This window comes from Macaca mulatta, chromosome 15 (assembly GCF_049350105.2).
Source record: "Macaca mulatta isolate MMU2019108-1 chromosome 15, T2T-MMU8v2.0, whole genome shotgun sequence".
NCBI classification, from domain to species: domain Eukaryota; kingdom Metazoa; phylum Chordata; class Mammalia; order Primates; family Cercopithecidae; genus Macaca; species Macaca mulatta.
In genome coordinates this window covers 15,622,017-15,642,465 of record NC_133420.1, presented here as the reverse complement: position 1 = coordinate 15,642,465, position 20,449 = coordinate 15,622,017, and the positions used below count along the sequence as shown (strand labels likewise).

The 20,449-nt window shown below is 53.0% G+C and overlaps 1 protein-coding gene across 6 annotated transcripts in view; it reads right to left on the bottom strand.

Moving 5' to 3' along the window:
• The window catches only part of MED27 (mediator complex subunit 27), a 228,534-nt gene that overhangs the window by 7,268 nt on the left and 200,817 nt on the right, over positions 1-20,449 (bottom strand). For 3 of the 6 annotated variants that reach the window (XR_013404625.1, XR_013404624.1, XM_077965458.1), the window contains 2 exons: positions 6,573-6,650; positions 3,636-4,219 (listed from right to left, as the gene is read on the bottom strand). The exons of 1 other annotated variant lie outside the window; for it this stretch is intronic. Coding sequence is in view for 3 of the 5 variants with exons in the window: in XM_077965458.1 (XP_077821584.1) it covers positions 4,085-4,219; positions 6,573-6,650 (213 nt within the window). In the remaining 2 variants the exon portion in view is untranslated. 6 annotated transcript variants of the gene reach the window in all.

The window sequence follows — 20,449 nt, the reverse complement described above, 5'->3', positions numbered from 1 at the left end:
CCAACAGTGTAGTGCGCCTGGCAAGCAGAGGTGCTGCACTGTAGGAGCCCTAATTAAGTCACATAAAATACCTTGTAGGTCGGGCCTAGAGGTCATTCTTGGATAGTCTATTTCTAATTGAAAAAAAAAAAAATTCTTTTGTAGAGATGGGGTCTTGCTATGTTGCCCAGGCTAGTCCTGAACTCCTGGATTCAAGCCATTCTCCCACCTCAGCCTCCCAGAGTGCTGGGGTTATAGGTGTGAGCTGCTGCACCTGGTGACCCAGCACCCATCGATGGCCACCTTCCTTTCAGTGGCAGGCACCAAAGGATGGCTCTGAGGCCTGGTGACCATCCTCACAGCGGCGGCGTCTCTGGCTTCCCTTGCAGTCCACCATCTTGGAACTGACCTCAATCCACCTTGGTCGCCGTTTGTGTCAACTTCAGGTCAGTGCATTCTGTTTCAGTGGGAGACACACAAAGCCGGCCTCCCTCACGTTCATCTCCCGGAGTACCCAGCCTTTGAGGGTTTGGCAAATGAACCCATCACCCTTCCAGTCCCTCTCTCCTTTCTGGATCTCAAATATACTCCCGTTCATCCTTGATTGAAGGTGGAGAATGTCAGAGATGGGAAGGCCTTAAAGGCTAGCTGCTCAGGCTCTTATTTTCCTCCAACCTTCCGTTTTTTTGGGGGTGGGGGGCAGGGGATGAGATCTCACTCTGTCACCCAGGCTGGAGTGCAGTGGTGCAATCTTGGCTCACTGCAACCTCCGCCTCCTGGGTTCAAGCAGTTCTCCTGCCTCAGCCTCCTGAATAGCTGGGACTACTGGCACAGGCCACCATGCCCGGCTTTTTTTTTTTTTTAAGTACAGACAGGGTTTCACCATGTTGGTCAGTCTGGCCTCGAACTCCTGATCTTAAGTGATCCACCCACCCTGGCCTTCCAAAGTGCTGGGATTACAGGAGTGAGTGAGCCACCGTGCCCGGCCTCAATCTCCCTCTTTAATTAGGGATTATTAAAAAGCAGGAAAACAGAACAGCAGGCAGCATGTGTGCCCCCACTGTGGAGCCTCCCCATGACCAACGCATGGCCGATCTGTTCCATCTCCAAGCCCCCAGCCCCTCCACCATGGCTCAATCACCAGCCTCGCATCTCACAGATGACAGCATGGGGTTCTCAGATGAAGCGACTTCTCTAGGCTCCTGCCACCGCTAGCAGAAGGCTGGGGTGCAGGCCTGGGCAGTGCGTCCGCCCCCCGCCACCTGCCTACATCCTTCACACTTTCTGTCACAGCCACGCTCTTTCTGTGCTATTATTTAATGTTTTTCTTTAATAGTCACACTTTTTCACCTAAATAAATTTATTTTAAATGGACACTTTGTATCACTCCTGTAAATGGGAAACCAGCATCATTTGCGATAAACAGGTTTCTCTGAGGACGACACAGAGTAAGACAAAACCAGTGCCATTTAGTTCCAAGTAGAAACGGCACCTGCCCCTGACTGTGACCTCAAGGCTCTTCTCTCTTTTGAAAACAGAGACTGGTGGGAATTGGAGCGACCTTTAGAGCCAATGGGGACGTTCTCAGACTCGCTGCAAATCGGGAGGATTCAAACAGTTACAAACCCAGATCGCTTTCTCACAATGAGATTTAACAGGACCACAAATCCATCAATCCTCAGATACATGCTTTTCCACATTTGAACGTCTCTGGCGTGTGCCGTCTGCCAGTTGGCAGTCACGACGTGCGTGTCACTATCTGCACATGCTCCAGCTTGGTCATAGCTGGTCATACTGTCGTCACTTCGCATGAGCTATGCACATCGTTCCTACCGCTCGGGGTCAGTTTACTTGCCTTTTAAATGTCTCCGGAAAGATGTGCGGCACTGAGACAAAGTGTTATTGTGTACCCGATATCCTCAATTCCATCTTTTCTTGCAATGCAACAAAGAAACAAGTGTCTTACAAGACCAAAGAAAGGAGGACAGGGCAAGTCAGTGAAGCTGTGTGTTGGTCTGTTACTGGGAGTGGTGTAAACGGATCGCCTATCACAGCAGAAACAACAAGACTGAAGGCAGGAGAAATGACTACTCCCTTGGAATAGATGAAAGAAAACGTCAAAGCAATGAAAGGCTGGTGCGACGGATGCACGTGTCACACAGGATTATCATTAAGACCAGGGTTTAATTGGCAGCATGGTTTTATTAGTGGTTCATAATCATGTATCTTAGGAGCACTGGCATCTTGAATTTGACAAAGTAGGTGTGGGATTTAATCTACGGCCACCCCTGGGATTTAATCCAGCCCTACCCCGTGTGCTCCTCCCACTTCCCCGAGTGTCCCTCCCACTTCCCCAAGTGCCCCTCCCACTTCCCCGTGTGCCCCTCCCACTTCCCTGTGTGCCCCTCCCACTTCCCCAAGTGCCCCTCCCACTTCCCCGAGTGCCCCTCCCACTTCCCCGAGTGGACCATCAAAGCATGGCCATTTCTCCTGGGCAGAGGCCTTAGGTGCCAGTGCACGTGACAGTCACCTGGAGGTAGATAAAGATCAGGTTGCTGGACCCCACCCTGGAGCATGTGTAATTCTTTCTTTTTTTTTGAGATCGAGTCTTGCTCCGTCTCCCAGGCTGGAGTGTAGAGGGGTAGCCTCGACCTCCCGTGCTCAAGCGATCTTCCCACCTCAGCCTCCCGAGCAGCTGGGGCTACAGTCGCACACCACCATGCCTGGCTAATTTTTTTCGGTATTTTTTGTAGACGTGGGGTTTTGCCATGTTGCCCAGGCTGGTCTTACACTCCTGGGCTCAAGTAATCCACCTGTCTTGGCCTCCCAAGTGCTGGGATTACAGGTGTGAGCCACCGCACCCCACCTGGGGATGTGTATTTCTAATAAGCTCCCACGGTGGCAGTGCTGCAGGTGGGACGCCACGTGGGCAGGCAGTGTCCTAGAGCCCTCAGCAGTAAACCTTCTCCATTCTCTGGCTCTTTTCGGCCAGGGGTCGGGGGAAGGCTGGGTGGTACCAGAAGCCAGGGAGGACCCACTGGTTTTTCTGGACATCTCAGAAGGCGTCATCTCTCTTGACGCTTTGTTCATGGCAAAGAGAACATTGTTCTAGCATGGGCCTGGCCAGGTGGGCTCTGGGCGATGCCACCACCCTCCTCAAGCCCTTTACCAGGTCAACGATCTTCACAGAAGCAGGCTATGGCTTTAAAAGTTGGCGCTGAAGCACTGAACAAAGTCGGGAGATGGGGCTGGGATCAAGTCACAGTAATATTGAGGACAAAACCTGGTGCCCACAAGCCGACACCCCAGCGAGTACTGCTCACGCGCGTCTGGCCGGCTAACCCGGGCGGGTTCCTTTCCCTCTGGGGTGTACATGTGACTGGTTTAGTAAAAAGAAACTTCTGCATGCTCTTTTTCTCAAAAAGAATCATCCATTTTTCAAGCCATCACAGTGTCTCTGAAATAGAGGATCTCCCAGCACTGCCCTCTCCCCGGCAAGCAGGACACAGGGCAGTACCTGCTCAAAAAGAACCACCCTGTGAACATGGGATGTGCTGGTTTCTGTTTCCTCAAAGGGCCCAGGTCCATTACGTGTTCATGAACTGAATGTGTAGTTCTTATAAGGTGCTGTAAGAAACAGGAGACAAAGTCTTGTCCAGGGTACAAAAGGTTTATTGCTTATAAAAATAAGTTACCAAACCCAAAACCCCACAAAACACAAGAACCCTGCATGACAATCGCCATGAACACAAGGGCTCATTCCAGTAACAGCTCACGGAAACGACAGACAGGCACGGCGGCCGGAGGTCAGCTCACCAGCACTGCCGACACGCGGACGAGGAGCATGCTGCACAGCTTCCTTCTACCAGCTTCTAGAAAAGTCTTCTTTGCCTTCAGTCTACTGGCTAGTGGCAATGATCAGTCGCATCGGCCACAGAGGGGGCCTGCTCTTCGAGAGTGGCCTCAGCACACATGGCGCTGTTTTATGAAAGGGAGGAGTGGCTGTACACATCTGGGCAGTGAGGAACCAGCTGAGCCTTCTGTGGGCTTCCTGTGTGTCTGGGAAGGTGCCGGGTGGGGTCTGAGGCTGGGGCTAGCGTGGGGGCTACTGCCGGCAGGTGTCATGGAAGGCTTCGAGGGTTCGGAAATCCCTCCACGTCGGGGGAAGGCCGTCCTGCAGAAACTTCCCGCAGCGCTGGCACGGGGCCTGAAACAGCTTTATGTAACTTCTTAACCAGGTCTAAAAAGAGAAACGAGGAGAGAAGTGAAAGAATGGGATACGGGTGCTCCCAAAGTCCTCCTTCCTATCAAGCCTAATGGCCCAGACAACTTAAGTTGGCTTTGGCCCCAGAAGACGCCCCGTGATTTCACAGGGAGCAGCAGGCGGAACCCACAAGGTCACCTGACTGCTGATGTTCACTTGTGATGCTCGCTTGCCCCTCCCAACCGAGGGGGTTTTGAAAATAGAAACCCCTACTCTCAAAAGCAGGAAGGCCTCTCTGGAGTCCCCGGGAACCACCGAGCAGCCTGGCGTCTGGGGGCCAGCACCCCGCTTTCACTTTCTGGGTCTCGTGTCTTCTGAATGTCAGTATCCATCCTCTTCTCCTTGCCCACCACTAAGCGGGCTGTGGGTGTGTGCTAAGGAAGCCTTGGAACCGAGGACAATTTCAGATTTCTCCGAGGAGGTCAACATGCCTTCTAGCTAATCTGATTTCAGAGGTCGTCACTCACTGTCACAGTGTGGCCTGACACACTGGGGGGGGGTGGGTGGGGACAGCTCTGGTGCCACTAAATAATATCATAAGCAGCAAATCCACACTTGAGTGGTTCAGAGTGCAGAGCTTTCTTGGGCGTCATACATAAGGATGAGCCTCCCGTAACTCAATTCTCAAACCCAAGGAGATTCACTACCAAAGAAAAAAATACCCAAACTCCAAACGGAAGGCAAGCAAGTTCTCACTGTGAAAGGGGCACATGAATCTTGTCATTTCATGTCCTCCTGAATTATGTCTATAAGAGAAAACTGTTACTCGAAGAGGTTGGCCGAGCTTATTGATACAAATTCTTCCATCTCCATCTCCACCACAGCTGCCTTCATGGTGACAGGGCATGGCCCATCAGTCCTGTCCCCCTTTCCAAAGGCCAGATGTTTGGGGGTTTTGGCAATAAACACGAGGTCACGAGGTCATTCAGTTAAACTACTTATTCTTCCCTAACTAGCAGAAGTTCTGTCTCTGCCACAAATAGTACTCATGCCTGTGCCTCAAATCAATCAATCAACAGATTGGTATTAATTGGCTGGTGTCGCTGAGCACAGTGCTGAGTGCTATGACAGATGAAAAGGGTTCTTTTTTTTTTTTTTTTAAGAGGCCAGACATCACTCTGACACCCAGGCTGGAGTGCAGTGGTGCAATCGATCATAGCTCGCTGTAACCTCGAACTCCTGGGCTCAAGCGATCCTCCTGCTTCAGCCTCCTGAGTGGAGTCACTGGGATTCAAATCTTCCCTGAATCCCAAAGTCAGTTACCAAAGGGAAAGGGGGCATTACAACGTGTTAGGCTCAAAAGCAAGTCTTTGCAGCTATCTGAAATTGGAGCAGGGGAACCGTTCCCTGGACATACAGAAGGACCACTCCGTGAGGAGCTCTGAGCACCTGGCCGTGTTGTGCCCAGTCTGCCACCATCATGAAGCCAATCAACGCACCAGGGATGTGTCTTCCGACAAATGAACTCCAGGCTCTCTGAGCAGTGGGACTGTTGATGCCCATGTGATGGGATGAACACTGATTTGGCCTTGCTAACAGGTGAGTCTCTGGAGTCGGTTCTCTAACCGGCAGACTTTCTAGGGAGTCCCGGCAGCGGTGGACGCTGGGGTCTGCCGGCGTGAGAGCACGCGGCTGTGTGAGCATGACGGTGCAACAACTGGCTACGTCTGTCAAGGATGCGGGGGACATGGTGTTAGCCCTGCTTAGGCCAACTGGTGGCTGTGTGATAAATGCTGATCAACTGGCCCTGGGGTCGGGGAAAGTCCTGATTTGCAGTGTTTGCTGATTTCCGTGGTGTCCACACTCCCACCAAGTTTGATTTCAAACTAGTAGTGGCTGAAGAACCAGCTCGCAAGACACTGAACAGGCACTGGCAGGAGCCGGCTGCAGCACACCACAGGAATGGCTGCTTTGCGGCTGCTTCCATCTCCAGCTCCAACTCTGAAAATCGAAGGAGTAAACGTCTTGGGGAACTGCGCGATTTAATTCACTGCGACATGTGCTGCGCCAGCCACAGGGCCTGGCCCAGATTAGGAGCTCAATGAAGTATCTGTGGACTAAGTCAATGCTGGGAACTATTTTGGAAGATCATTTCTGAAAACACCGCACTTTCAGCAAGTAGAAGAAAGCACTAGTGAATGAAGCTGGAAGTGGTTTCTCCCAGATCCCTTCCCAGTTTAAAGAAAGTAGCAGTTTTAAACTGGCAGCCCCGTCTCCCACTGGGAGGCCCTCAAAGTCTGAAGATGCAACGGCTGCCCTTCAAGCTCCCTGTTCTCACTTGAAGGGAGCCAAGGTTTAAACAGGAGACCTGACTCCTGAAGCCACTTACCATGAAGGATCGGACCACGACATCCGGCATCTGCGGCAGCTGATAGTGGAGCAGGGCAGTGGTGGCGTGGTCTGTTACCTGAGAGTGCGGGACAAAGACTAGTCAGCGGCCACTCCCAGCCGGCATGGAGAAAACAAGCAGGACAAACGCACGCCTTCTGTGTGAAAACAGATCTGAGTATTTCGTGGAGGAAAGGGCATCTAAAATAGAATCTCTGTAGAAAAACTCGTTAGGAGAGTTGGGGAGTCAGAGGGGGAGAAGGGGCATGCTATCGGCAGAAAGGATGCGGGCCTGGAGGCAGGGGGAGTGTGGACGATTCCAGCAACTGAAAGCCTGGCCAGGCTGGAGCACTGGCAGAGGGAGCAGCCAGAGGCCAGTGGGGGCAGATCCCGGAGAGGATCCCAGGCCTCCCTGCTCAGCGAGGCACGGCACACACAGGACATAGGCCAAGGAGCACTTCCGCCTGGTACACACACTTCCTCTTCCTCCTGGGACGTTTTTCCCAACAGGGCAACTCTTTCTGTTTCCTTGAATTCTCATTCTGTCACCATTTGTAGCCACACAGGATTTATGATGGTGAGCCTGGAAGTTTCTAAGGCTGTTCTGCTGGGCCTCACCACTGCTAGGAGGGCCCTTCGAAGGAGCCGGGTGCGCCTGGTGTGGTCCCCTCACCAGCTCCCTGAAGGCTGTGGCCTATGGTCAGCACCCTAGGGGTCTGCACCCGTTGTCTCCCGACTCCTCAGGGGAAGTTTATCAGCAAGGCCAAGGGCAAGGCTGCTTGAGGTCCACTGAAGGCATCAGGTGACCAGATGGAAAGAGCACAGGGTTAAGCTCCGGCACCACCCCCTGACCTTGATCCAGCTACTTATCCTCTCTGCGTCTCCATGCCGCTTCCGAGAAGCAAAGGGGCTGGCCTGAGAACCCTGGTGGTTCTGAAACTGTATGACACTGTGAATTGTTAATGCCTGCCATCAATCAGCAAATGAGCAGATTATACCTAATTTGATAGTCATGTTCAAAGTAATGGTTTACATGATTGTCCTCATTAGGGATTCTTGACATCGCACATGTCATCATTAAAAACAAAACAAGCCGGGCGCGGTGTCTCATGCCTGTAATCCCAGACCTTTGGGAGGCTGAGTCGGGGGGATCACTTGAGCCCAGGAGTTTAAGACCAGCCTGGGCAATAGAGCAAGACCCTGCCTCTATAAAAAATACAAAAAATTAGCTGGCTGTGATGCCACACACCTATAGTCCCAGCTACTTATGAGGCTGAGGTGGGAGGATCATTTGAGCCTGGGAAGTTGAAGCTACAGTGAGCTGCGATTGTGCCACTGCACTCCAGCCTGGGCGACAGAGACCCTGTCTCAAACAAAACAAAATGAAAAAACCACACCTAAACCAAAAACCCAAAAAACTCCAGAGAAAGTCCTTAGCTTTGAGAACAAGAATGAACACAGGTCTCACGTGTGCAGACGTGGCCATTTTCTAGCCCCCAATGAACGCTACGTACGCGGCTGAACCCATGCAGGGGTAGAGCAAGCTGGGCAGGTGGAGACCAGGGTCTGGGCCCCGCACGGCGACATGTGTCCACACCTGCAGCTGGAGAGGCTGCCCCACGAAGTGTGAGGACACCGGCTGTGCAGCCAGGCAAGCCGGGGCCTGGCCCCCTGGCCTCTTTTTTTTTTTTTTTTGAGACGGAGTCTCGCTCTGCCGCCCAGGCTGGAGTGCAATGGCCGGATCTCAGCTCACTGCAAGCTCCGCCTCCCGGGTTCACGCCATTCTCCTGCCTCAGCCTCCCGAGTAGTTGGGACTACAGGCGCCCGCCACCTCGCCCGGCTAATTTTTTGTATTTTTTTTTTTTTAGTAGAGACGGGGTTTCACCGTGTTAGCCAGGATGGTCTCGATCTCCTGACCTCGTGATCCGCCCGTCTCGGCCTCCCAAAGTGCTGGGATTACAGGCTTGAGCCACCGCGCCCGGCCGCCCCCTGGCCTCTTATGGGGCCTCTCTATAGCCTCAGTTTCCCCCTCCATAAAATGGAGACTGTCTTACATATTGAGTAAGGCTGGTGAGAGAACAGCGTGAAGCCAGTCGTGGGAAGCACTCACTCTCTGGCAATGCCACCAGCCCCGCCTGCCTGGTCTCCTCTTCTGCTCTGCCTGGGCCCTGGACTTGCCCTATTTCCCAGTGGACTTTCACGGCCTGCCCGATGGCTGGTGAGCCCCACCAGACAGACGGTCAGCTCCGCGGGGCAGGAATCATGTCTGCCTGGTTCATACTGCATCCCCGAGGCCTAGGATATCACCCTGCATACAGCAGGTGCCCAATACATATTTGTTGAATAAAGAAGTAAACTTAAAAACGCCCACTCACCAAAGGCCATGGACCATAAACACCTGCACTTTGTCGCAAATACATCAACAGTTCATGTAGCCAACACTGCTGAGAAATTCTTACCCAAGTGGCTTTCAAGATAAATGGTACTTATTCCTTCGAGTGCCAAGACTGCTTTTATTTTAAGCATTTTTGACAGACAGCTTTCTAAAATGAGCAATGCTTTTTTTTTTTTTTTTTCTTTTAAACAGTAGTAATGATAACTTTGCAAAATGACTGGTGGTAATTGGTGGGGGGAAATTAATGGCTACAAAACACAGCAAAGCAAACTGGGCTCGAACAGTCTGTGAACTTGAACGCTTGGTTCTTGCCCATCTAGCTCCCTTGCTAAGAAAACCCGTGAAAGTGCCATTTTACGGGCTGACAAGATGTTTTTTGCAATTATACTTGCCATTACAGAAGAACCAAAGTTTCTGGAGAATTCTTTCTTCTCACCCCATTTATTTTTAAAATGTCTCCAGTGTAGCTCCTGTTGGAACAGCCGAGGCAGCTGGGCTGGTTTTGTTTGCTCCGGCCCTGCTGTTCTGTAGCTCCGGTGTGACACCTTCCCCGCCATGGGAACGTCGATCCCTGGGAGGCCCCTGGGGTGAGACCGCCTCTGTCCACTTCGGCCTTGCAGCCACGTGCAGGCGGAGAGGCTCTGTCTGGCTGCACTTTTCTTTCTTTTGTCTTCACATTTTTAAACACAAATGACCAACACTTAAAATTCAGGAAACTTCACTTAACCATGGTGCCCAGCTCCTCTTGAAGCACTGGAGGATCTGGGGACTGTCTCACAGGCTACTGTGACGTTTAAACAGGGCCCAGCTTCTCCTCATCTGTGTGTGTGACCCTGGCACTGCCACGTGGCCACCAGCTGCAGCAGCTGAGGGGCGGTGACATGTGCAGTTTGCCTGAGCACTCTAGGGTCTTAGATCCAGCCTGCTCCACTCATCAGGGGACCTGGCTGGCCCCTGTGGCCTTTGGAGTTTACAGCCTCTAACCAAACCAACAAGAGCCTGCACCCCCAGGATTCCCCAAACCCTCCCCAGCCTGCTGTTCCCTGGGCACCTGGCCTGGCTTCCTGATCTTTATTTGAGCTCATCTTCCCTGGCCTGACAGATCTGTGCCCATCTCCTCCTCCCTTCCTCAGCTGACCTCTGGACTTCACCTCCTCTGGCTGAACTTGAGTTCTCCAAGCCAAGTTCCAAGACAACTTAGTTTCGATAACCGCAAGGTGCTCTCTCCAGGCAAGGCATCATGTGAATTACAGGAACATCTTGAGTGGTCTTCCGGACCTGCACCTCCTCCAGCATTTTTGCTAAATGGCCTTTCACCCAGAGGCCCGAGCCAGAAACCTGGGCCCCGGCCTGTCACCTGTCTTCCCCCTGCCTCATACGTGGTTCCAAGTTATTTATCTCAAATCCTTCTACTTCTTCCCACCTTGCCTGCCTCATCACGGCTCAGAGGGAACATTCTGTAGCAAAGAGGGAAAGAGCATGGGCTCCACCCATTCCAGCAGCGATGCCTTGGGTGAGGCACTTCATCTTTCTTCGCTGCAGTTTTCCCATCTGGAAAATGGGGATAATGACAAAGAGTGCCTACCACAGGGGATGACTGTGAGGATGAAGTAGTGGGCAGAAGTGTGTGCTGGTCAGAAAACATGAGTGATTGCCATCGTTCAACCAGAAACCCAACTATGTCAATCCCCTAAAACCCTCTTATGGCTTTCCCTCTCTCGCCACAGCATTGGAATCTCCAGGGTGGGGCCCAGGCACTATGTCAGCCCCTCCAGGCTATTCCTAGGGATGCTAAAATGGGTGAGAATGCAAGGCCTGTGAGCGCACAATCACCAATCACCGGGGGTCTTGTCAGATTTTCATCTAGGAACTTGGGGAGAGGCGGAGCATCAGCACTGCCAGCCGACTCCCAGGGGTGCCCATGCTGCTGGTTAGGGACTGGGCTTTGAGTGGCAAGGCTGGGGCATATCCCAGGCACTACAGGAGAATGGCCCCCAGAGGGTTAAGCATTTGATTCTGGGCCATGAAACAAAGAAATACAAATCAGAATGACAGTCTGTCTTTCTCATGAATCAAAATGAATGGCACCCCCCGAGTTTCACGATGGGCACTGTGGGGTGCCAGGGTGGAAGGTTTTCATAACAGGTGCCTGTAGAGTGGGGGGTTTCCTTATTTCTGAAAAGTGCTTTTTTTTAAAGACCCATCAGATATTTTATTAACTTATAGTAGCTATTATTAGTAACAGCTTATTATGTGCCAAGCCCTGTGTGCCCCTCTCATTTAATTCCCACAGTAACTTGGAGATAGGTGCTTTTCTTTTTCTTTTTTCTTCTGAGACAGAGAGGGTATTGCTCTGTCGCCTAGGCTGGAGGGCAGTGGCACGATCTTAGTTCAGTGCAGCCTTGACCTCCTGGGCTCAAGCAATCCTCCCACCTCAGCCTTCTGAATCGCTGGGACTATAGGCTCATGCCACCCCACCCAGCTGATTTTTTATTTTTGTAGAATCAGGGTCTCGCTATATTGCCCAGGCTGGTCTTGAACTCCTGGCTTATGTCATTAGCCTGACAAAGTGCTGGGGTTACAGGCGTGAGCCACTGCACCTGGCCCACTATTCTTTTTTTTTTTTTTTTTTGAGACGGAGTCTCACTCTGTCGCCCAGGCTGGAGTGCAGTGGCGCACTCACTGCAAGCTCCGCCTCCCGGGTTCACGCCATTCTCCTGCCTCAGCCTCCCACCCCCTATTCTTATTTACATTTGATAGAGGAGGAGTGACCAGAAGCTGGGAAGATGCACATAGTGGGTGAGGGTAGCACTGTGGGAGCCCAAACACTGGGAGGCCCAGGCCTCTGCCCACCTCCCACCCACTGACTCCCATCCCTGGCTCTCCCAGTTTGCAGATAAAGGTGCAGGCCCAGGGCTGTGGCCAGCAGCTGCCCACCATCTCCCAGGGCGGATAAGTCTTTGGGAAGCTAGAATTCCCACGCCAGGCACAGGTTGGGAGATTCACAAATGCACCTGCTGTAGCACAGGCTGCTCAAGGGTAGCACAAACTGAATTCACTAGAAAGTGTCCTCTTCAGAGGCGGCGGGAGTCATGCGCCACAGCTCTGCTGGGCGTCTGGCTCACAGGCAAGGCACCTAATTAGTTTTTCCATTGCTGGTCGGCAATCTGGCCAAACTCAGCCTCTTTTTCAAAAGGTCCAGTATAAAGTATTCTCTTCCATTGCCAAGTGGTGGCAGCTTTTTCCAGCACTGATGCAATCACTCGATTTCTTCAATTTCCCACCGCCAATTACAGAAATATTTTAATAGAAGGAAACAAAGCTGATTAACTTGCTATGTTTTCCCTCCTGTCCTCCCCAAGTCCTCCACTGCTGGTTTTCGAATTCCTGTGGATGGTTGTGGAACACAGGAGAACTTCACCTACAATGATCTTCCTTCTTGTCAAAGCATTCCACCTTCAACATTTTTTTGTTTTACATTTTTCAACAACAAAGTTGTTGTTTTGCTCAGCATCCAAGATGTGGAAAAAAACAGGCTGGGGGCAAAAAAAAAAAATCTGCTATTAACTAATTTAAATCCACTCTGTGGCAGCCGAGGTTCGGTCCCATTGTGTGGCAAAGCTAATGAGATTCCACTGGGAGATAAAAGCCGCCCTCCCTCTTGGCGGAGGCCAGGAAGGGCACTAATGCTCCCAATGAGAGGGAGGCGACTCACCCCACCAGTGAGTGCCGGTTTGAAAAAAGGCTTGTAAAAAGATCAAAGGGATGCGAGCCCAAGGAAAGGGAGGGAGGGAGGAGGCAGGAGGGTAACAATAAGCCAGTAAGACAGGGGCCCTTGAAGAAGAGGAACGCGGGGATGGGGAGACAGGCCTCACAAAGAGGGGCAGAGGGCGACATAGGGGAGGGGCTTCGCTGGGAGGCGCCCTGCTCACCCCAAGGCAGAGAAGCCTCAGAGGCCTCCTTTGGGGTGTGTCCCCTGTCTCAGTGGTGACCTGCAGTGATTTACTGTGAGAAGGGTGACATCTCCATTGCCTGCCAACAGATCCAGTTCACTTGATCAATGTTCCTTTCAGTTTTCCCTACCCTCTCTCAGCATATCCAAACCCAGAGAGAACGGAGCTCAGGGAGTAGGGACTCTTTCAAGAGACCTTGAAACAGCTGCCAGTCAACGCGCTGGAAAAGGAGATGCCAGTCAAAACAGTCTCCCAAAGCTCCTCTGCCATATTGTGTGCACGGAGCTCCTGACGGCCCCCCTCCTACAATCAGAGCTGGAGGGTGCTTCGGAGATCATGAGTTATTTTAGCTAAACCCAAAGTGGCACTGCCTGCAATAACAGCAACAACCCACATCGCCATTTACTGAGCACTAACCCTGTGCGAGAGCTGGTCTACACTGCACAGCCCGGGTGTGTGGCTCCTCCAACAGGAGCCCAGCCTCTGGATCTGTCCCTTGTGAGCTCTGTGACCTTGGGCGAGGGTTAAATGGGCCAATGCAGGGACAGTGCACTGACATACAGACCTCAAGTGTCCAACATATGGCAAGCGCCCGCCAAATGTGTCCCCTCGCAGTTTTAGCCCTCTGAATCCCCACGACAACCCGACAACCTTATGACAGAGGTACTCTCACATTTGACACTTCTAAGTCAGAGGGTTAAGTCACAGGGAGGTTAAGTGACTTGCCCAAGCCAAGGAGCTGCTAGGTGCAGAGCAGGAGTTTGTTCTGACCTTCTGAACCCCAGCTTGAGTGCCCAGACTCTACGCCCCAAGCCTGATGGGCCCCCACTCCAGGCCTCTTGGGGTGGACAGAGGTTGTAGGGCGATGAAGAAAGGTGCCATTTCCAGGCCCTCTCTTCCCCAGAGGGACTGGACCTCAGCACTTTTAGGGTAGAGCTGAGATTGGATAACAAGTTTCCTCACTTACACCCCAGTTCCTGTCACCGATACAATGTTCCTTCCACCTCTCAGCCAGAAGCTTCAACCTGTCTGGCTCCCTGCTATGTGCCGGCCCCAACCCTCCAAATGGTCTGACAGAGACACCAGTGGGCCCTCAAGAAGACCTCCAGATTGAATGAGCCTCCCTGCCGTGGACAAAGAGGGGGAAATTGGGCAAATACAACGCGGCTGCATCAGGTGGGCACGTACATACATTCACCGAGGAAATGAAAGTGCAGTGTGAGGAAAGGGGCAGGGTGGGGAGAGCGGGATGGCCTTACTGTGGACCCGATTCAGTGTGCACCCTACTGTGTGCCCGGGATTCGGTGTGCACCCTACTGTGTGCCCGGGATTCGGTGTGCACCCTACTGTGTGCCCGGGATTCGGTGTGCACCCTACTGGGTGCCCGGGATTCGGTGTGCACCCTACTGGGTGCCCGGGATTCGGTGTGCATCCTACTGGGTGCCCGGGATTCGGTGTGCATCCTACTGTGTGCCCGGGATTCGGTGTGCATCCTACTGTGTGCCTGGGATTCGGTGTGCATCCTACTGTGGACCCCAGATTCGGTGTGCATCCTACTGTGTGCCTGGGATTCGGTGTGCATCCTACTTTGAGCCCCAGATTCAGGTGTGCGTCCTGCTGTATGTATTCAGGTGCGTGTCCTGCTTTACGCCCCGGATTCGGTGCTCACCCCACTGTACATCCCAGATTGGGTATGCAGCACCCACACGCTTTTTCCTACTCAGGCCCTCTCCCGCTGTGGGGGCAAAGATAACAGGTTTAGGCCCAGCAAGCTGATTTCTCGCTGAAGCTTAACCCCCAGAGCCCAGGTTTTATGTTGACCAGATGGAGGTTTGTTCTATGGCAGTAAGGGAAGAATAAAGGACACTGTGATGACACAGAAAGGACTGGGGAGAAAAACCCTCTTAATACACTATTGTTCCTCAGCAGTTTCCTCTTTAAAAAGCAAGGGTCTGTTGGGCTCCTTGATGGGGTAATGTTGAGAAGATGACAATGCCAGTCGCCAGCCTGGCACAGGAACAACAGCGTCCTCCACAGCAAGACCCTTGTTCTCTGTTTCAGGGGTGAACTTGTACTTGTCACCCAGGCTGGAGTGCGGTGGTCTGATCACAGTGCACCGCAGCCTCGAACTCCTGGGCTCAAGTGATCCTCCTGCTTCAGTCTCTCAAATAGCTGGGACGACAGACACACACCCCCATGCCTGGCTAATTTTTTTTATTTTTAGTAAAGATGAGGTCTTGCCACGTTGTCCTAGCTGGTCTTGAACTCCTGGGCTCAAATGATCCTCCCACCTCGCAAAGTACTGGGGTTATGGGCGTGAGCCACCACACCCGACCCAACCTTGCACCTCTTTCCTATCTTTTTTCCTCTGAATTTTCTGAATACTTTCAACTTGGGGTATTTGATTTGATTTAAATGGAAACTTACAGTTTCTGCCAGGAGTTCTAAAACAGGGGCCCTTGTATTTCTCAGTGATCCAGGAATTGAGTGCCCGAAGGTCGCGAGCACCAGCTGGCCCCAGGGGGCATGCTTCTGGGCCAGAGTGGAGGCTGCTGGCCGGCATGCAGGTAAGGAACAGACTCTGGAGGCTGACTGTTGGGAACCGCCTTCCAGCTCCTGGTTGGTGGAGCAGGCTGGGGACCAGGACCCAGGAGTTCACAGGCTCCCTGAGATGATTCTGGGTGCAGGTGCAAGGGCCGCTGTGGGCCACTGCCTGCTTCCCACCACCAGGGGACAGGACTGTGGCTGAGTAGCGCCGGGAGAGCTAAGCTTGAACAGGGATGCTCTTCCCAACGCACCCGCTGCGGGCATTATCTGCCGGCACACAGCCCACGAAGCCAAGCGAGGAGAGTGGGCGCCTCTCATTATTCCGAGTATTTCCCCACAAGATTAGTAAATAGGGAAAGTTAAGTACTCAAGTGTTTAGAAGTTGCTTATTTAAAAGAGAAGCCTGGTAGGGACCCAGACTGTGGCTTCCCTCCAGCCAATATGGGCTTCTATATACTGTGAAGAGAAGATTCCCTTAGACCTGGGTGAAAGTGACAAAAAGGCAGAGGGGAACTGTCAGGAGACCGGGGTTCGACCCTAGCTTAGTGATGAATGGCCTGGGGGGCCTCTTCCCTGCTGGCCCTTGGTAGAAGAGCGTGGTGAGGCTGGGGTGGGGCTGGGTAATTCTGCAGGCCCCTCGAGGTCTAGGTTTTCAGTGGATGCTGCTGCAGAGCCGGAGCTGCCCTAGTTACCTCCTGGCAGCATGGACACGCTGTGCCCTGAAGTTCCTGCCCTAATCCAGGAACCCACCTGCTGCCCTGATGCGAAGGCACTCTCAGGTGGGCCTCAGATTCTAGGCCAGTTCAAAGAGCTTGAGAATTCAGCTTGGAACCAGGGAGACCACCTGCACAGCACTGTTCTCTGTGTGGGAAGCCTCTGTGCCGCTCAACCAGACTCTGGAGCACTCCAGTAGCAGGCAGCAAAGCCAAACGTGTGCTAGGCACAGGTGCCCAGGCGGTTCCCACGATGCAGAGATCAGAATGGGCTTTCACTGGGTGGATGTATTTTAATGTTACACAAGGAGATTAGCCCAAGAGTTTGGGTCTCCACGAAGAGTTTCGCCAAGGACAGAGCCACCCGTAAGGAGAGGGACAGTAGGAATCTCTTGGAAGGAGAAAACTCTTTGTGGGTCCTGTGGGCAAAGACATGAACCAAGTGTGTTAAATGTTTAAAAAGACACCAATCCCTGCCAGCAGTGTTGCTCTGAGGATGTGTGCTGGTTTGATGAAGAATATTTAAAACAGTCCCAGAAGTGCTCATTCCATGAAAAGAGGAGCTGTCATTATTTCAAAACTGGAATGCTATGCAGTCAGCCCTGACAGTGATGTTGGGGGGCGATGGGGAGTGCGCAGAGACGAGCTTCTCAAATGGGGATGAAAGTACAGTAGAGCGGAAGCAGGGGATTTATTTTTTATTATGCAGCTCTCGTCTCTAATCTGTACCTCAGATTTGTATGCCACGGGTTCAGCGGGCCTAGCAGCCTGGAGAGGAAACATCGAAGCCCTCAGGGACTTGGGATTACTTGGATGGGATCAATATTTCCTCCTCTGCTTGATGAAGGAGCCATTTGCATGGGCTCTGAAGGGCTTATAACTGTCCACCAGAGCCAGGCATGCTGCTCTGGGATGAGACCAGAGGCAAGGCTGCCTAAGCTGGAACTGGAGAGGTGAAGGCAGACATTGCTGCTCCATCTTGCCGGAAATCCCTGCTCACACTTTGGAGATCAAGCTCTGTGTCTGAGAGGGGCAAGTCTGTGGATGTCCTTGGTAAGATCTCTGGCACACACCAGGGCCTCTATAAATGAGATGTGGTTTGCTTTGGGGGTTCTAACCTCATCCTCTTTGAAGTCCCAGCCAGGGTGTCACTGATGCCTGAGAGGGAAGCCCCCAACTCCTTGGACCCTTGAGTGCAGACTAGTCGCAGACAGCCTTTAGGGGTGATGCGCCCCTGCTGGCCACTCCACAGCCACCTACGGGATCCTTCTGAAAGCCCTGGAGGAGCAAAGGAGGCCTTGCAGACCTGGGTCTCAGCCGCATTTCCCTTCAGTCCCCACCTTCCATGGCAGCAATGCCGGCTCCTGGAGGAATCCGCCTCCCGCCCCAACACGTTTTCCTGGCTGCACGTCTGTGCTCAAGTGGCCCCTCTGCCTGGAATGTTCCTGTCAGGCTAAGCCCTTCTCACCCCTCAGGACTCAGCTCAGGGTCTTCCCCATCCCAGCCCACCCCCCCGCTGGGGGAAGGTCCCTTGCCTGTACTCTCAGCAGCATCCTCTGCACACCCCTGCCGGGCACTTGCCAGACCTGTGACCAGATGCCCCTGTCCCCCAAGCCATGCTCTCCTTGAGGTCACACCTGCCACATCTCCATCCTCCCTGGGCCTAGCTCAGAGTCTCCAAGAGGACTATGGCTCAGCACTGGGTGCGGCTCACCTAGCAGGAGCCTGAGTGAATGGGAGAGAAAGTGGACAGGAGTGTACGTATTGATTTTCAGCCACTGGGGAAGGGGGAGTGGAGTGACAAGGAAGGGATGGGGTAGAGAAGCAGAGGTGGGCACTGCTTGGGAGGTGGGGCCTGGGCGAACAGGGGAGCCCCAGGGTAGACACGAGGGAACTTTCCAGGGTCCTGACCACCTTCCGTGTCTGCCAAAGGCCCTGTGAGAGGCTGCGCTTTCCAGGGTCCTGACCGCCTTCCATGTCTGCCGAAGGCCCTGTGCAAGGCTGCGAGGAGACGCGCAGGGTCTTTGACATTTCTCAGGATTAAGGAATTAAGGCTTTTTATTTAGATGAAAAGAAAAAAGTTCAGTGCTTTCCAGATGGCAAAACGTCAGTTTCTGTCCCTGGCTGCCAGGAAAGTCCAAGCCCAAAGACACCTGAATTGTTCTGCACCCACTTGGTGTGATATTATTTTCTGCAGGAACAGCCTTGCAGTCAGAGAAACATCCAAAGACATCTGGGCTCCCAGGAAACACAGACAATACCACCTACTTCTCCATCAAACTTGAGGTAATGACCGGAGAAGAATGCAGACTGCAGAGCTGGGAGAGAGACCCGCCAAGATGCAGCTCGGCCACCAAGGCGCCGGCCCCCAGCCACTCCTGCTCAGTGGGGGAAACGGGAAATTGGGGCACAACATCTCAATCTCGGGTGCCTTCCGGAGATCACTGGTTGTGCCACTGGCCCTCCCGGGATCCTAGGGACTGATCCAGGTCCTGGACCTAGGATGCTGCCTACATCAGCACTTCAGGGCTGCCCAAAGGGCACTGCTGCGTGGCCGTAACTGTGGTGTCTCACAGGCTCTTCAGCTCACTTTGTGACCAGAAGCACAGATAACATGCCTGAAAAAACGGGAAGGTGGACAATGCTTTGGTGGGAGTGGGTGGGTCTGTCATAGCAGCTGGGTCTTGGGTTGACTTTACACACGACAGCTGGGCGCAAACCCAGGTCTGTCTGACTCCAGCCTACACCGAGCCACCATGTCCACTGCGGAGATATGGGAAGCACAGACGGAAGGGGTGGTCACTGAGGAAGAGGCCTGTGGGAGGAAGCCTGCCCACAGGGGATGCAGGGATAGCTTTCTCAGGAGAAGAGAGTGTCACCATTGACAGGCCCTTCAGAGAAGTCGGCCAGGTGGTGGACAAGAAATTCACCTTACACTTCATACCTATGAATTCAACTTCACGCCAAGTTTGTGGGGCAGGTACTCTCATGGCTCACTGCAGCCTTAACCTCCCACACCCAAACCATCCTCCCACCTCGGCCTCCTGAGTAGCTGGGACCGCAGGCACATGCCACCACACCCAGCTAATTTTTATTTTTTGCGGAGACGGGGTTTTGCCATGTTGCCCAGGCTGGTCTCAAACTCCTAGGCTCGTGATCCCCTGCCTCGGCCTCCCAGAGTGCTGGGATTACAGGCATGACCCATGAGCCCAGCTACGTCTCTGTTTTACAGATGAGGAAACTGAGGCAAGTGAATCCACACAGGAAATAGGTGGGGGAGCCGGGACCTGATGACATGGCAAATGGCTCTTAGCCACTGTGCTATATGGCCTCTCTCTGGGATGGTCGCTGTGGGGAACATGGTGGGAGGTCAGCCTGGGCTTAGAGAGCAGATGGGGTCCTGCTATGTTGGCAGCCCATCCATGGAGTTTACAGCCCTATGGGCTGAGGACGGGGGCCTGGGGAATGGGAAGGTGGGTGTTCTTCCCAGAAGCAGTTTTCAGATTTTGACCTGAGTACACTGCAGCGCTCACAACCCTTCAGGAAGAAATAAGCTATAGAGATGACAGATGACTACTCTGTGACTCCTCTAATGGCGGAAAGCCACAGACCACTTCCAGGGCAACACAGCGCGCCCTAAGAAAGTCAACAGGATGGCCCAGGCTTTTCTGGCTCAATTTTAGCCATAAAACTGGGTCCATGTGAGCTCCTGGGCCGTGCTCACACTCAGCAGGGGCTGAGAGAGCCTTGTGCAGGAAAGGTACTGGGGCGGCATAAGAGGAGAACAAATGATCAAATCTGTCCGGGGTTTAGATGCTCATGAATATTCAAACAAGACCATTAAGAGAGAAGGTGGCGGTAAAAGGGTTTTCGGCTGTCGAATTGAGCCTGACGCCCCTCCCTGCAGCTCTCAGCTCCCCAGGCCCCGCGCTGATGCTTCTGCGTGGTGACCTGGTCAATACAGTCCAGCTGTCAGCTGAGGGAACGGCTGCCCTCAGGGACGCCCTGGGACTGTCTGCCGCCACTCCTTCCCTGAAGCCCGTCGCCAGCCCACTAGCGGGCTCACACACACATCTCTTGGGCACACCACTCATCGGAGTCACGGATAGGACTCTGTCTTGCTACATGAAGCGGCCCATTTCCCTTCGCAAGGATGAAAGCTGTCCCCTCAGTTCTATCTGTTTGGAACACACTTGTGAGGCAGCAACAGAATGCACAGAAACAGATGAAAATGACACCACATTCTGTCCTTACAACATAAGTTCTCTCT